The sequence below is a fragment of the Eptatretus burgeri genome, unplaced genomic scaffold (assembly GCF_056783735.1).
Source record: "Eptatretus burgeri isolate ZD-2024b unplaced genomic scaffold, Ebu_testis_v1 Ebu_testis_scaffold_57, whole genome shotgun sequence".
Taxonomy (NCBI): domain Eukaryota; kingdom Metazoa; phylum Chordata; class Myxini; order Myxiniformes; family Myxinidae; genus Eptatretus; species Eptatretus burgeri.
Window position 1 is genome coordinate 1 of NW_028222007.1, and position 18,579 is coordinate 18,579.

Genomic DNA, 18,579 nt, shown 5'->3' on the forward strand with positions numbered 1-18,579 from the left:
TTTTGGGACATCTGTATATTGAATGCATATGGTTTCCAGATCCGTAACAATATTGTTGTGATTATGGGGAAGATGAACTGATTTAATAGTACAGATAGGATTGTAGAGTGTAGCATGGTCCGTGGACGGGAAGAAGCATCTCGATGCATATAAGTCAGGGAATCTGTGAGCTTGAGTGTTACGTGTCACCACACGAGGGGTGGTGCGGTGTTACGTAGCTTCGGGAGTAAAGATGAGTTCCCCTGAACGTGATTACCCTGTGTGATTTTCCAGATGTTTTTATATTCCAAGCCAGGCCATAAGCTCGGGACTTGAGTCCCTGAAACAACAACAGGAGAAGCCTCGCCTTCCCTGGTTTGGAGGCCAGGAGGCCACGCCCCATAGCGGAGGAGAAAGAAGATAAGAAAGAGAGGAGGATCGAAGGCGCAGTGTGTGCTTGGCAAGGGAGCGGTTGTGTGCTTGGCAAGAGGGCTTCGGAGGGAGCGGTTCGAGCAGGGTAGAGTTCACGTCAAGACCAGATCGAGCAGGATAGATTGCACGTCTGGACTCTTCAAGTAGAGGAGATTGAGCAGAGCCGATCGAGGTGCTGGCCTGATTTCCGCTTGTGGAGTGTGGAAAACTGCAACAAGCGAAGCGCCATTCTGCCTGCGTGTGTACGTGCATGGTGGAGGCGCCTTCCTCACGGGTTCGACAAGAGATGGCGCCATTTTGCTTGTACGTGCACGTGTCGGACGAAGCTCCCCAATACCAGATCGACGAGGGCCAGCCCTTGGCCAGGCTGAATACCAGTGCATTTAAAAAGGGGGGTTATATTTTCGTTTGTCACCCTTTGTCTGTGTGTGCGAATTGATGAAAATGAAAACGAACGAATTGATGGGAAAATGAATGGAATGGAAAACGTAATGAATGATCAAATGAATGGACGAGAGAATGAAATGAAAGAAATGAATGGACAATTGGAAGGAAAAATTGAATGGGAAATAAAAGGCATCACTGATGAAATAAACGAAATTAAGAAGGGAACAAGTCTGAAGACGACGATGGTTCACGAGCGGTATTTGACGATGTAGATTGTTTCAGAAGTCAATGATGAGACAATCTGATAATGTTTGACCAAGTTATAAAAATGATCAACATGATGTGGGACGAGTGACAGGTTATTCGCTGCAAAATGTCGAAAACCCGATTTCGTTCAACAACTTAAAAAAATTGACCTTTGCATAACCTTTAAAGGTCCCAAAACAATGTTGTGGACATTAAAATAAGGAAGCAGGATCCGTGCTATGGCTTAATGGAGTTAGTTCGTCGAAGAAGGTCGAAAACCTGGTTCGAATCCCACAACTTTGAAAATTTGACCTTTGTGAACTTTAAAGGTAAAAGGTTAAGGATTATGACCTTTGGTGCAAAACTTCCTCTGGAGCATTCCAGGAACAATATAACGTCAGATCGTCTATATGGCATTTCACACTCCTCGGATTATCCATACTTTGATGAAATCAGCATAAAAACAAACTTGAAGGGGGCGCCACGGGCAAGGTGTTCGAGATAGAGAAAATGGTTTCAAGACTTAAGGTGAGGAATGACCTCAAGATTATGCATAAAAATATTGTCATCCGAGCTCTCAAAGTTTGGGCGGTCGTCTGATTTTTACGTCAAAATTCGAAATTTTCGAAGTTCATGACCTTGTGACCTTGACCTTGGGACTAAAATGAAAAATTGAGCTCCGTGGGGCTATGCAGGTGCCATTGGGCTAACCAAATACCGAAACCCATGCCACATTCGACAAACCCCTCGGAGAAGATGGATTTTTACGTCAAAATTCGCAATTTTCTAAGTTCGTGACCTTGTGACCTTGACCTTGGGATGAAAATGAAAAATCGAGCTCCGTGGGGCGATGCAGGTGCCATTGAGCTAAACAAATACCGAAACCCTGCCAGATTCGACAAACCCCCGAGAAGAAGATGCAAATTGAAATCGGCTACCCACTAAAAACACAATTCGCAATTTTCTAAGTTCGTGACCTTGTGACCTTGACCTTGGGACGAAAATGAAAAATCGAGCTCCGTGGGGCTATGCAGGTGCCATTGGGCTAACCAAATACCGAAACCCCTGTCAGATTCGACAAACCCCCGAGGAGAAGATGCAAATTGAAATCGGCTACCCCCAAAAAACACAGTTTTTTGGGCGTGGCTCCGCCCATAATAGGCGCACCACGCCCATTCTCAGGAAAACACAACGAGATAATTATATAAACCTCCCACCAAAATTTTATCAGGATCGGATCAAAACCCACGGAGCTATGCTCGGGACAGACAGACAGACAGACAGACACACAACAACAACGAATATAGTGGTCACTTATTACTTAAGAAATCTAAAGATTTCGTAAGTATATTGATGCCTTCCGTTTCTGTTTGTTTGTTTGCTTGTTTGTTTGTAGGCACGATAACTCGAGAACGGAAGAAGCTACCAATGTCAAATTACACCACGTGATTCAGGAGGGTGATGGCTAGTGCTGATTAGATTTTGGTCAAAATCGGTCAAAGGTCAAGGTCACGGTGAGGTCAAATATTCGATTTTTGATGGTTTGGTACAGATAACTCGAGAACGGAAGAAGCTACCAATGTCAAATTACACCACGTGATTCAGGAGGCTGATGGCTGGTGCTGGTTACATTTTGGTCAAAATCGGTCAAAGGTCAAGGTCACAGTGAGGTCAAACATCCAAAAAATGATAACTCGAGAACGGAAGAAGCTTCCAATGTCAAATTACACCACGTGATTCAGGAGGGTGGTGGCTAGCGCTGATTAGATTTTGGTCAAAATCGGTCAAAGGTCAAGGTCACAGTGAGGTCAAACATCCAAAACATTCGGTTTTTGATGGTTTGGGACAGAATCATCATAGAAAGTTCTGGTTTGCGTCGCTACCTTCTCAAGAGAGAGCTTTTATAAGACAAGGTCAGAGGTCAAGTTGACGATTTCGTAAGTACCAGTCTATGACTGTTTGTTACTTACGAAATCTAAAGATTTCGTAAGTATATTGATGCCTTCCGTTTCTGTTTGTTTGTTTGCTTGTTTGTTTGTAGGCACGATAACTCGAGAACGGAAGAAGCTACCAATGTCAAATTACACCACGTGATTCAGGAGGGTGATGGCTAGTGCTGATTAGATTTTGGTCAAAATCGGTCAAAGGTCAAGGTCACGGTGGGGTCAAAAATTCAATTTTTGATGGTTTGGGACAGAATCATGGAAGAAACTTCTGGTTTGTGTCGCTACCTTCTCCAGAGACAGCTTTTATAAGACAAAGTCAGAGGTCAAGTTGACGATTTCGTAAGTGCCAGTCTATGACTGCTTGTTTTTTTCGTGAAAATATTTTTTCGTGAACCAATAACACAGGAACTGGAGGTGCGAGTTGGGAAAGTGGAGGAAGAGGAAGAGCTCCGAATGGAGGACAGACAGAGAATTTGAGACGGAATTGGTTGCCCAAATGGCCAATTTAGAGAAATGGAAACAAAAACGGCAGAAGGATTTGAGTCAAAGAGGAAAGAGATATTGGGAGAAATAGAGGAGGGTCAAATCCAGGAGGTCAGAATGGGAGAAAAGTTTAAAGGAGAAATTGGGTCCACAAATAAAAGAACTGACCAAGTAAATGAGGACATGGAGGCCATAAAGCAACGGCAGAAGGAGGAAATGAGATTTTGTAAGTGCCAGAGTGGTGGTTTGATTGAAGAGGTACAAAAGCTGGTGGCCCGTGTCGCAGAACAAGAGCGGCCGTTAATTGATAGAGGCCTATGGGAGCCGCAATTAAATGGGGACAGAGTGGATGAGATGTTGCAGGAGCGGCTGAACATCGTTTGCAGTGACATTGAGGCGAAGGTTGCTTGGGTCCAACAGAATCTGCGAGACGAAGTGAGTCGGTCCATTCGGCAGATGCAGGACGAGATTAAAATGACTCAGGGGACCCCAACCTCAAATTACATTGAGGAATCAAAGGCTCCCAAGTCAAATCCAACATTGGGCGGGGCCTCCCTTGGCCCTGAGCTGGAATTGGAGATGGAAGGATCGGGGAAAAGAGTTTTAAAAACAGTGTCATCCCCTTAGTACATTTTGATGGGTCAGGGAGTCGAGAGGCTTTCCTGATGCAATTTGAATGCGTGTCTCAGCTCAAAGGTTGGGGGGAACGAGAGCACGTGGGAAGTCTGGTGGCCACACTGCGGTACCCAGCCGCCGACGTTTTAAACGTGGTCCCAGAGAATGCTTGGACAAGCCGGACAAGCCGCGATCGTGGTCACCTCCAGGACGAATTTGTTTGTTCGTGTGCACAGTGTACACGTGTGTAATTGTGTGCGTGTGAAAGTTCACGTTTCATTCTTCACTCTTGCAGGTGCACGAAAGCTGCTCCGGCCCTTTGATTCAGAAATGTCAATCCCAGAGGGTCCCATAAGTTCTGGATCTGTATCATCTCGTGAGGTACACAGAGACGAACAAGAGCCAGGTGTAAACAAGGGGACAGGTATGTAACTGTGGATACCTAATGGTTGTTTTTTTTCCTCATGTGCTTTTTCATGTGTTCACATTTTAACTTTGTTATTTGTAATAGTGTTACGGTTTTGGAAATGTACTCCGGGGGAGAACATTCATGTACATCGAGGATTCCCCACAATTAGTTATTTTTTAGTTTGTGTGTGCATCGATCCTTGCCCTGTCGCCAGCGGTTTGAGTGTTTGTGCAAAAAAACTACACAAACACCACACAAAACTAGTCCTGGCGAGGGTCTGTGATCTCTGATTGCTCTTGTTGTTTTGTTTCACCATTATCATCTCAGTTCATCTGCTGGTTGGTTATTTGTAATCATCAAACATGGAAAAATCACAACATCGATTTCTCTTTCCTTAAAATGTCCCCCATGTTGTTTTTTTTCCTTTAAATCTATTGTGTCCCCCACATTGAATTAACCTGACACTGATGATATCCCACAATTCTTTGCAGTAACCACATCATAACCTCATTAGTTATGGCGGTTCCTTTTTCTTTGCAGAGAAACAAATGAAAAACGTTTTTTTGATTAACTCTGCACAGTTCTTCAACGAAGATCATTTCAATCATCATTCCAACCAACGGGAGAACAACATACGAACTCACACTGGGGAGAAGCTGTACGAGTGTTTAGTGTGTTCGAACGTTTTTAGTCGGTTATCAACCTTGAATACACACAAACGAACCCACACTGGGGAGAAACCGTACGAGTGTTTAGTGTGTTCGAACGTTTTTAGTCGGTTATCAACCTTGAATACACACAAACGAACCCACACTGGGGAGAAACCTCACCCTTGCTCTCTGTGTTTGAAGGATTTTAGTCAATTATCAAACCTGAATACACACAAACGAACCCACACTGGGGAGAAACCTCACACTTGCTCTGTGTGTTTGAAGGATTTTAGTCAATTATCAAACCTGAATACACACAAACGAACTCACACTGGGGAGAAACCTTACACATGTTCAGTGTGTTGGAAGGATTTCAGTCAATTATCAACCTTGAATAGACACAAACGAACTCACACTGGGGAGAAACAATACGAGTGTTCTGTGTGTTCGAAGGATTTCAGTCAATCATCACACTTGAATATCCACAAACGAACTCACACTGGGGAGAAACCTTACACATGTTCTGTGTGTTGGAAGGATTTCAGTCAATTATCAACCTTGAATAGACACAAACGAACTCACACTGGGGAGAAACAGTACGAGTGTGCTGTTTTGTAAGTTTTTTCGTGAGTAAACAGAAACGTTCGTGTCATCGTTGAAAAACAGAAACAAACTCGCACTGGTGAGAAGAGTTTTGTTGTTGATACCCCCTCCCCCCCCCCACCCACCCCTCCTGTGAGTGATTCCGAGCGGTGTCTCGCTGTTAAGCAAACTAGTGAGGAGAATGTGATCAGGCAGAAACACAGTCCTGGCATATACCTTCTGTCGTATCGTTATGTCGTTAGTATATGTATTCACACAGCCCCATGCATGGTTCAATGGAACACGGGATAGACGTCATAAAGGGATTTATAGTGGTCTTCTTCTTCCTCCTTCCATTGTCTGCCAGAAGCACCACCTCCCGTAACCCCAAATCCACACAGACGATGGAGGTTGGGAACCATTGCGCATTGTAGACAGTATTTAATTCGGCTTCTCCTCTTTGCAGACACAGACACAGCTCCCATTTGGTTCCTTTACCTCCGCAGACACGTTTGAGACATTATCGGAATGTCCGTGTGTATCCACGGGAATCTGACGGTGTGCACAAACGAAGTCGACGATTCTGATTTAGAATCTGAAATCAGAGTTAAACCAACATGGAAGGACTTTGAGTGACGGGAAAATATTGGAACTCCAACGTTTTGAGTGTGCTTTTTAATGCCGCGTCCACTTCAACATTATAATTCAACATTATCAGCTGATGTGGAATATAAATTCAAATTAAATTATATATTTCATCACCGTGGGACACAAATCGCCTTCTTGGAAACTTTGGAACTCCTTCCGTGGAGCAGGACTCGGACAAAAATATTACATCATTTTTTACATCGTCTGGACCAATCATATTGGCCGCTCGAAGACCACGCCCACGTCCTATTACGTCATCACTGCGCGGGGCAAGGCGTTCCACGAACCCTCGAGTTAAACACGTGTTATTTTAAGAGTAAGTTCCCTCTCTGTGTTTTAGTTACATTTCAGGAATCTCCCTTCAGTGGAACGAAATTCCCTTTACCAGAGAGTGCGCATGCGCTGAAACGAGTGCACAGGCAACATTCATGTGGAAGATCCTCCGTGAGCCTGAGATGAATGTAAATAATAATCGATACAGACACGGCACGGACAATGCCGAGTGGGACTGATGAGACCTCCGTGAGGACTTCGGACCCAAGTGAGAGAAAGTTAATTTTAAAAGGACAACCCAAAACTCAAAAAATAACAAGATCGTACAAGGGAAAATATTCACAAACGAGTTACTTAGAGTTGAGATGAACAAACTGACGAGGCAATAAGAAATGACCGGTCACCCAAAAATGGTGACTGACCACTAATACCACAACGGAATGATGAGACATATGTTTGGGATGAGATTCCCAGAGTACAAACTCCCAAAGAAAAGTCACAACCAACAGAACTCACTGATGTTACACAGAAAATGCATCAAGAGAGGAAAACAGAAACGGATGAGATTTCAAATTTAATCACAACAGAAACACAAAGTGGGGAACAGGTTGGAGAATTGAATGAAGAAACAAAACTGTAAACTCCACAACAGGACCAGAGAATGACAGGAGGAAATGTTGCATCAGCACCTGTCGAGAAAGATCAACTCAAAGTTATCAACTCAGATCAAATCACATGTTTACAAACAAAACAAATAAGAACAAGAAATACAGATCAGAATGAGCAGGAGAAAAATGGACAACAGAGGGAAGAAGAGGAAGATGAGGGTGGCAGTGAACAGCAAAGGCTGGAAGATGAACTGGCTCATAAAATTGAGGAAATCAAACGAATGTCACCCAGACAGAGACGACGTCTCCACAGAATGAACAACAATAAACAGTTGTGCACTGATTGATATCAGGTAAAACAAGTTCATTTTGTTTTCATTAATCTTTCTTTTGTAAATGAAATTATTTTTTTTAATTTATCAATGATTTTTGTATCCTTGTGATTTGTACATGATTGTTGTATGGAAACACGAGTAGTCTCGAAACTTAGGAGGTGGGAATAACCGACGAATAAAAATTAGTATGTGGGACTAACGAACACAAAACAGGTGAGAATAACGAACACTAAACAGGTGGGAATAACGAACACTAAACAGGTGGGAATAACGAACATGAAACAGGTTGAATAACGAACACTAAACAGGTGGGAATGACGAACACAAAACAGGTGGGAATTACGAACATTAAACAGGTGGGAATAACGAACACTAAACAGGTGGGAATAACGAACATGAAACAGGTTGAATAACGAACACTAAACAGGTGGGAATGACGAACACAAAACAGGTGGGAATTACGAACATTAAACAGGTGGGAATAACGAACAAAAAACAGTTGGGAATAACGAACACAAAACAGGTGGGGAAAACGAACATTAAACAGGTGGGAATGTCGAACACTAAACACGTGGGAATGACGAACACTAAACAGGTGGGAAGAATGAACAATAAACAGGTGGGAAGAACTAACACTAAACAGGTGGGAATAACGAACACTAAACAGGTGGGAATTACGAACACTGAACAGGTGGGAATAACGAACACAAAACAGTTGGGAATAACGAACACAAAACAGGTGGGAATAACGAACAATAAACAGGTGGGAATAACGAACACTAAACAGGTGGGAATAACGAACACTAAACAGGTGGGAATAACGAACACTAAACAGGTGGGAATTACGAACACTGAACAGGTGGGAATAACGAACACAAAACAGTTGGGAATAACGAACACAAAACAGGTGGGAATAACGAACAATAAACAGGTGGGAATAACGAACACTAAACAGGTGGGAATAACGAACACTACGCAGGTGGGAATAACGAACACAAAACAGGTGGGAATAACAAACACTAAACAGGTGGGAATAATGAACACCAAACAGGTGGGAATAACGAACACTAAACAGGTGGGAATAACGAACACTACGCAGGTGGGAATAACGAACACAAAACAGGTGGGAATAACAAACACTAAACAGGTGGGAATAATGAACACCAAACAGGTGGGAATAACAAACACGAAACAGGTGGGAATAATGAACACTAAACAGGTGGAAATAACGAACACTAAACAGGTGGGAATAACAAACACGAAACAGGTGGGAATAATGAACACTAAACAGGTGGAAATAACGAACACGAAACAGGTGGGAATAATGAACACTAAACAGGTGGGAATAACAAACACTAAACAGGTGGGAATAACGAACACAAAACAGGTGGGAATTACGAACACTGAACAGGTGGGAATAACGAACACAAAACAGTTGGGAATAACGAACACAAAACAGGTGTGAAAAACGAACATTAAACAGGTGGGAATAATGAACACTAAACAGGTGGAAATAACGAACACTAAACAGGTGGGAATAATGAACACTAAACAGGTGGGAATAACGAACACTACGCAGGTGGGAATAACGAACACAAAACAGGTGGGAATAACGAACACTAAACAGGTGGGAATAATGAACACCAAACAGGTGGGAATAACAAACACGAAACAGGTGGGAATAATGAACACTAAACAGGTGGAAATAACGAACACTAAACAGGTGGGAATAATGAACACTAAACAGGTGGGAATAACGAGCACTAAACAGGTGGGAATAACGAACACAAAACAGGTGGGAATTACGAACACTGAACAGGTGGGAATAACGAACACAAAACAGTTGGGAATAACGAACACAAAACAGATCTGAAAAACGAACATTAAACAGGTGGGAATAACGAACAATAAACAGGTGGGAATAACGAACACTAAACAGGTGGGAATAACGAACACTACGCAGATGGGAATAACGAACACAAAACAGGTGGGAATAACAAACACTAAACAGGTGGGAATAATGAACACCAAACAGGTGGGAATAACAAACACGAAACAGGTGGGAATAATGAACACTAAACAGGTGGAAATAACGAACACTAAACAGGTGGGAATAACGAACACTAAACAGGTGGAAATAACGAACACTAAACAGGTAGGAATAATGAACACTAAACAGGTGGGAATAATGAACACTAAACAGGTGGAAATAACGAACACTAAACAGGTGGGAATAATGAACACCAAACAGGTGGGAATAACGAACATTAAACAGGTGGGAATAACGAACACTAAACAGGTTGGAATAATGAACTCTAAACAAGTGGGAATGATGAACACTAAACAGGTGGGAATAACGAAAATTAAACAGGTTGGAATAACGAATACTAAACAAGTGGGAATAACAAAGACTAAACAGGTGGGAATAACGAACACTAAATAGGTGGGAACTGGAGGGGGAGCACTCGGTAGAGTGCAAAACCTCCGCCGCCAATACTGCAACGTCACTCAAGTGAACCTGATATCCTATTCACTCAATTTGACGTCAACAGTGCTCACAGAGTTATAGTTTGCAACTTTCCCTTTTCCTTTTAACTTTGACATACTCAATTCATTCGTCATAACTCGATTCCTTGCGACAGAAATTGATTTTACGTGGGTATATCCACCTGAAGTTCCAAAATCAGCCTCAATTTTAATTTTGGCATGTTTTTTGTTGCAAATCACTTGTAACATGTAGAAATGCAAAAAAAACAAAATCGAAATTTTGTTGAAAACAAAGTTGCAAAATTTTTTTTTTCTCAAACAATTCTTTTTTTGGGGGTGGGGTATAGTAGGAAATCACTTAAAACATGTGGAAATGCAAAAAAAAAAATTCAAATATTTTTTCAAAATGGCCGCCATCGCGGCATATTGGATTTTGGACCAGGTCCAAAATCTAATGGCATGATCCTTGGATCAGACCGAACTCCCCCCACCAAGTTTCGTCGAAATCCGTCGAGGAGTTTTTCTGTAATACTGTTCACAAACAAACAAACAAACAGAAAGGGGTTAAAACAGTAACCTCCGATCTTCGATGGCAGAGGTTAATAACGAACACGAAACAGGTGAGAATAAGGAACACTAAACAGGTGGAATGACGAACACTAAACTCGTGGGAATAACGAACACTAAACAGGTGGGAATAACGAACACTAAACAGGTGGGAATAACGAACACTAAACAGGTGGGAATAACGAACACTAAACAGGTGGAATAACGAACATGAAACAGGTGGGAATGACGAACACTAAACAGGTGGGAATAACGAACACAAAACAGGTGCGAATGACGAACACGAAACAGGTGGGAATAACGAACACTAAACAGGTGGGAATAACGAACACGAAACAGGTGGGAATAACGAACACAAAACAGGTGGGAACGAGAGGGGGAGCACTTGGGAGAGTGCAAAACCTCCACCGCCAATACTGCTGGTATGGGTCACTCAAGTGAACCTTATATCTTATTCATTAAATATGTCAACAATAGTGACAGTTATAGTTCTTTTCTCCAACATTTTTTTTTGGGGCGGGGGGGGTTGGAAATCACTTAAAAACATGTAAAATGCAAAAAAAAGAAATCGAAATTTTGTTGAAAAAAAAGTTGCAAATTTTTTTTTTCTCACAATTTTTTTTGGGGGGTTGGAAATCACTTCAAACATGTAGAAATGCAAAAAAAAAATTTTCTCCAAAATTTGGGGGGCGGGGGGGGGTCCAAGTCCAAAATCTAATGGCATGATCCTTGGACCATACCTCACCCCCCCACCAAGCTTCGTCGAAATCCGTCGAGGAGTTTTTCCATAATACTGTTCACAAACAAACAAACAAGTAGTCATAGACTGGTACTTACGAAATCGTCAACTTGACCTCTGACCTTGTCTGATAAAAGCTGTCTCGAGAGAAGGTAGCGACGCAAACCAGAAGTTTCTACGATGATTCTGTACCAAACCATTAAAAATCGAATGTTTTGGATGTTTGACCTCACTGTGACCTTGACCTTTGACCGATTTGACCAAAATCTAATCAGCGCTCGCCACCACCCTCCTGAATCACTTGGTGTAATTTGACATTGGTAGCTTCTTCCGTTCTCGAGTTATCATTTTTGGATGTTTGACCTCACTGTGACCTTGACCTTTGACCGATTTTGAACAAAATCTAATCAGTACTAGCCATCACCCTCCTGAATCACGTGGTGTAATTTGACATTGGAACCTCCTTCCGTTCTCTAGTTATCGTGCCTACAAACAAACAAACAAACACACAAACAAACAAACAGAAACGGAAGTCATCAATATACTTACGACATCTTTAGATTTCGTAAGTAACAAACAGAAAGGGGTGAAAACAGTAACCTCCGATCTTCGATGGGGGAGGTTAATAAACAAACAAGCAGTCATAGACTGGTACTTAGGAAATCGTCAACTTGACCTCTGACCTTGTCTAATAAAAGCTGTCTCTAGAGAAGGTAGCAATGCAAACCAGAAGTTTCTACGATGATTCTGTACCAAACCATCAAAAATCGAATGTTTGACCTCACTGTGACCTTGACCTTTGACCGATTTTGATCAAAATCTAAGCAGCACTAGCCATCACCCTCCTGAATCACGTGGTGTAATTTGACATTGGTAGCTTCTTCCGTTCTCGAGTTATCGTGCCTACAAACAAACACACAAACAGAGGACGGAAGTCATCAATATACTTACGAAATCTTTAGATTTCGTAAGTAACAAACAGAAAGGGGTGAAAACAGTAACCTCCAATCTTCGATGGCGGAGGTTGATGATGGCTTACATATTCACGTCATTTATTTTCCAGATCAGATCCAAGATGGCCGACTGGCGGCCATTTTGTTTCCTAAACGGTGCCCCCAACCATTTCTCGAACATGCATTTTATTTATTATTATATTTATTTATTTTCACCGTTGAGTGATCGGATAACGACATATGGCACGATATCTCTAAAAGTTGTGGACAGATTCGGACGAAACTTGGTGGGCAGGTTAGGTATGTAACAAGGAAGAGTTGATTCGATGTTGGTGAAGTTCCGAATCGAGATCTGAGAATTCTTTGGAGTGATTCTTCACCATTGAGAGATCGGGCCAAAATTGACATATAGCAGGGTGTCTCCAAAAGTCTGGACGGATTTGGACGAAGCTTGGTGGATGACTTGGTAAGAGGACAAGGAAAAGCTGATTAAATTTTAGTTCAGGTCCGAATCCAGATTCGGCCTATTGGTGGGAACTAATGAGCCTGGGTGGTGGTATCCACTCTACCGAGTGCCCTTCGAGTTGTGATGTTCTTTTTCTTCCAACAGTAATCACCCAAGCATCTCTGATCAGAGGGTTGTTCGAAGGCAGCCCAGGTCAACTTTGAGGTCTGCAGTTCAGAAACCCAAAGGTCAGAGCAAAGGCCAAGAAGCGTTTAATCCCCGATGCAATCAAAGGCAACAGAAGGCGAGCTCTGCAAAGGTGTTTGAAGAGCAAGAGGAAGAAGGGATGTATTTCTCAAGTACCAGTTCCACGTTCATGGATGAAAATCACATTTTGGAGTCTGAGTGAGTTAAGATGAGAGAACAAGGCGTTCCCCACGCACGCTTAAGATGTTCTTTTTAGCCGCGTCGCGTTGCGAACGCTGGCTCTAAGAGAGCTCCGCGTTGTTGTTGTTGTTGTTGTTCTTCTTCTTCTTCTTCTTCTTCTTCTTCTTCTTCTTCTTCTTCTTCTTCTGGTGAAGACAAAACCTTTAGGACGCGGCTCTTGTTTTCTCTTTGCTTTTCATGTTTTTGTTTGCATGTCATGAAAATGTTCCTTCATCCTGGTTACCTCCGCCACTGAAGGTGGATGGAGGTGATGTTGTCACCCCTATCTGTCTGTTTGTTCTTGTGAACAAGATATCTCAAGTTGAGGACGGATTCGGACGAAACTTGGTGGGAAGGTTGGGTATGTAACAAGGAAGAGTTGATTCCATTTTGGTGAAGATCCGATAATTTTAAAGTGATTTTTCACTTCAAAAGACCTCCATTTTTTTGTCACACCATCTCTGAAGGGAGGGGACAATCTATCTATAATTCCAGCAAACTGTGTGTGTGTGTGTGTGTGTGTGTGTGTGTGTGTGTGTGTGTGTGTGTGTGTGTGTGTGTGTGTGTGTCTGTGTGTGTGTGTCTGTGTGTGTGTGTGTCTGTGTGTCTGTGACCTGTGACCCTGTGACCCTGTGACAGCTGTTTCTAGACAACCACTGGTCCGATCTAATTGAAACTTGCCAGGTATATTGCTGGGGCCCTGTGGATGTGCCTTTTCAAGGATTGATATTTATCGGACAAGTGCTTCCAAAGTTGTGGCCATTTATTTACCAACCAATGACAAGACACGTTGCTGCGTAGGCGTGGCCGATGGGGAAGAGAACCTCAGCCGCGTTCCCCATTACGGGTTACAACGTACGGACTTCCGGATAGTGATGACTTAGTGTATTCTAATAATTTCTCGATTTCTTTTGCGCATTTATAGATAAACACAATGCCCCAATGCAGTCGTCGTTTACGAGAGCGAAGGAACGGCCTGTGTAGTTGTTTGAAAGTTTTTGTTTTCTCTCTTCTCTTCTCTTTGTGTTTTTCCTTGCGATGACATTGCGAAAAGGCAAAATACGTTGCCGCACGCGAGAGCGAAGGAACGGCCTGTGTGGTTGTTTCTGGCAAGCGGTTTGAAAGTTTTTTTTTGCACGTACTGCCAGCACGTACGGGCACGCACTAGTCTATTCTAATTGATCTTTGTGTCAACGAGTGTGTGATTCTGATAACAGATCTACTTTAATCTAGATTGTTCATTCTCAGATATTCGATCGATGTACCCCGGTGAGGATCTGCATTGTTATATGCTCAGTCTTGTTGATTTCCTGTTATTACCCCACACGCGTGAAGCAACAATCGGTGTTCAGAAATCGGTCACGTATGTACGTGTCTGGATTTTGTTATTCCCTTTTCAATTCATTTTCTCCGCAACCGCTAACCCTAATCCTAACCCTAACCCGAACACGAAATTTTCACCAGAGGTGTGACGACTCATGAAGATTGTCTTAAATATAATTATGACGTCATAGGCCATGCAGTGTGGCAGCCATGTTGGAAAAAAGGAAAAACTTTGGACCTCTGCATCTCTGGACCACTCCATAGAAATAATTAAAACAAGTGATTTTTTTTTTCAAAATGACGTCATAATTGCATACATGGAACGCTACATCCGATCAGTATGAACATTTTTGACGGTCATTGAGGGATAAATTTGTCGACAGAGAAAAATTTGATGATGTCATCGATTATGTGGTTCTGCAAGTGTATGTGTGTGTGTGTGTGTGTGTATATATATATATATATATATATATATATATATATATATATATATATATATATATATATATATATATATATATATATATATATTTAAACCTTTAAAAATCCTCTCCGAAACGGCTGAACAGATCGAGGCCAAGCTTTTCAAATCGTTCCCCACCAATGTCATCGGTCACATGGTTTGGCAGCCATATTGGATTGATTCCAAAACCTTCAAAATCTTCTTCTCCAGAACGGCTGTTCAAATTGATGGGAAACTTCACACAAGTTCCCCAAGCCTTGTGACAGATGCCAACGCCGGTGTGTTTACGAATAATTGAAAGGTCACATGGTTTGGCAGCCATATTGAATAGATAAACACACCTTACCAAATTAACACGAAACTTCACAAATGTGATCCCCTACCCAATTAGAGGCAGAGTGTAAACTCATAATGTCATCGGTCATGTGGTTCGGCAGCCAATATGGATTGAAAACAAAAACTTTTCAAAACTTTCGTCTCCAGAACGGCTTATCAGATCAATCCAAAACTCGGCACGTACAGTCGACGATCCTTGGGGATACCAGGGTGTCCACAAATAATTAATAGGTAAAGTGGTCTGGCAGCCATTTTGGATTGAACGAAGATCTTAATTTTTTTGTTATTTCTCCTGAAGTGCTGCATCAGTCGACGTGAACCTTCAATATCATGATCCAGTACTGATGGGAAATACAGTACATGTTTTAAATTTCAACCTGATCGGACACATGGTCTGGCGTCAAGAATTATTTAATTTCCTGAATCTTAGTTTATTTTATTTTATTTTTAAAAATAATGCTCACTTGGCTCCACATAGATTGGTTTGAGAGTTGTGAAGTAGCAGCTCAAACCAGAGTCCCATCCAGGTTCCTCCTGATGACTTCATCTTTGCCTTTTGCTTGTTCTGGTTCCTTCTGATGATTCCAGTGCAGTTCCTATTTTATTTAGTCTTTCATTTGATTTGAATTTAATTTTTTTTAATCCCATTCTGAATTCAACTGAATAAAGAGGACGTAATGAGGTTAGGTGTCTGATCGAAGGGGACTTCTTGGTACCCGGTCATCACTGCCAGCAGTTATAAATTGGCAGTTGTGGTGTTAAGAGCGTACATCGAAAACCGTTCACCAGAAGGAATTTAAACTTCACCACACGTCATATAACCATTTATTTGATATAGCCCATATTACTTGGATGACGCACACCCCTTCAGAACTTACATGGTGAATTAAACAAAGCATGGACACAATAATACGTGAACATGTTTGTATTGTTGTGTGCATGCCGGTTAAGACCCACCTCAACGGAAAACCAAACTATTTCCCTCGGAGGTGAACAGCCGAGTTCCCTGAAGATTAAGGCGCGTGTGGGATGGGAGGCGGCGAAGCACGTACCAGACAGAGGAACAAGGGTTTATACTCGAACCCACAACGAATAGACAGACACAAGCAATCTTAATAAATAGGGGTTTAATGAACATCAATCAAGCATTCACAAGAGGAATAAATCAAAGCTGAACAATGAAAATAAATCAAAGCATGAGGTCATGAAATGTGAGGTCATCTGCGGCCTAAAGTCGAGGCGCCTCGACACACGGTTACTAAAACAAAGGGAAAAGATGGAACAAAAGAAAAATCCCTCCTTTATGCTAGCATTTAGCTACGTCCAGGGTGATCCTTTTTGGACCCGGCGTCGTGGAAACTGCGTGGGTCACTGCGTGAGAACCTGCACCCGAAAATGGTGCCAAGCCGCTCTCTGGGCGGGAAACGTATGCGAGGTATTCGTGTGGCGGTATTCAACGCCAAGGCTCAGAAACCGCCGTGCAGCTTCTTTTCACGAGCGAATATGCCGACCGTTCCTCTGTTGCACCAGGTCCGTTCACCATGATCGCTCACCTTCCTCCTTGACCATACGACGATATGATTCCTGAGGCCCTGTGATAAAGCCACGAGGCACGCTCTTCTTCTCTTCTCTTCTCCCTCTCATAAACTTACAATATGGCGACTCAGCCGAACAGTCAATGGCTCGCGTTTTGCTCCAGCAAGCGAACAAACTCACCTCAGCACGAACATGAGAATCGTGCTGCCTTCTTCACGCTGTCGAGGGGAAGCCAGTGAGCGCGATCTTTTTACCTCCAATCGCATAGCTCACACCACTATACTCTCCCTCGAACCTTCTGACCTCACACCCATCCATCATCCACCCCAGTGGCGTGGTTTGCTTGTTGTCATTCATGGAGGCAGGGTTTTTGCCTGCTTGGAACGCGGCTCGGTTGTTATTGTTTTAAGGATGTGATTCCTTTTTATCGGCGGTCTTGTAAATGCAAAAACATAGGAAAAGGTCACAGGGGGGCAATCACATTCTGTGAGAAATTATCCTTAATCCCTACCGACTTAACACAGCACCGCCCTCCCCCCCCCCCCCCCGTGCGGTGACACGTAACAATGTTCAGCTCACGATGGATGCAAGCATGCTGAAATCGCAAATCCCTTTACAGGCAACTGTGGAAGGAAACAAAGACCAGGAAATGGATTGTTGTGGTGTCAGTTTCCCCCTTGTTATTGTATTATAATTGAGGTGATCATCCACGAGTCAGCTTTCTCTGAGTTGAAATGGCCGAAAGCTCTTCTGAATGACGCTTCAATTATTTATTTTTCGCTTTCTCACCCTGTTGTGCATGCTGCAGGACAATGCGTAGCAGCCCTGGACGACGGCGTAACCCCAAGTCGCCTGGTATTTCTCCACTACTTGAAACTCATGCACTTTGCTTTTGAAGAGCTGGAATGTTTAGTTTGTGCTTGCCCTGTCTCTAATCTCGCTGAAATGTCCTTTTGAACCCGGACCTTCGTTTTACCGTCATTGCCTGATGGATTTGGAATGTGCAAACTTGGATTCACGTCTCTTGTTTTCTTGTGTCGTTTGTTATCATTTTTCTTCCGTTCACATTCAGTGGAACAATTACATTTTCCATTGGAAGATGAGTCTGCGGGTTCGAGCCAACATCTGCTTCATGCACAAAACAAAGGCAAGTTTCACACTTTAACAAATATATTGAGGTGTCCTACATGTTACTGCTTGGAGGTCAGTGAACAAAGTTTTCTTAAGTTAATCAGAAATATCATAACATGGACGTTGACTGTTTGAACAAAGTCGCTCTGGCATCGTCATATCCGGCAGTCATTGCTGAGCTGAAAACAAAACTTCGGATGTTGTTAAAACTGGTTTGGTGAAACTTCGGATGTTGTTAAAACTGGTTTGGTGAAACTTCGGATGTTGTTAAAACCGGTTCGGTGAAACTTCGGATGTTGTTAAAATGGGTTCGGTGAAACTTTGGATGTTGTTAAAACTGGTTCGGTGAAACTTTGGATGTTGTTGAAACTGCTTCGGTGAAACGTCGGATGTTGTTAAAACTGGTTCGGTGAAACTTCGGATGTTGTTTAAACTGGTTCGGTGAAACTTCGGATGTTGTTAAAACTGGTTCGGTGAAACTTCGGATGTTGTTAAAACCGGTTAGGTGAAACTTCGGATATTGTTCAAACCGGTTTGGTGAAACTTCGGATGTTGTTAAAATGGGTTCGGGGAAACTTCG

General features: G+C 42.5%; 1 protein-coding gene across 2 annotated transcripts; it reads left to right on the forward strand.

The window, feature by feature from the left end:
* Positions 1–458: 458 nt before the first annotated feature.
* On the forward strand, positions 459–18,575 carry LOC147007659 (uncharacterized). 2 transcript variants are annotated; one of them, XM_085866628.1, is made up of 3 exons: positions 459–4,512; positions 17,677–17,723; positions 17,941–18,575. In XM_085866628.1, exons 1-3 carry the CDS (start codon positions 4,254–4,256, stop codon positions 18,031–18,033), a joined length of 399 nt encoding a protein of 132 aa, XP_085722754.1. In that variant the 5' UTR covers positions 459–4,253; the 3' UTR covers positions 18,034–18,575. The 2 variants fall into 2 exon arrangements, with proteins under 2 accessions (XP_085722754.1, XP_085722753.1); XM_085866627.1 differs by lacking the exons at positions 17,677–17,723; positions 17,941–18,575 and adding an exon at positions 5,038–5,804 and having other exon boundaries at positions 3,079–4,512.
* Positions 18,576–18,579: the final 4 nt, after the last annotated feature.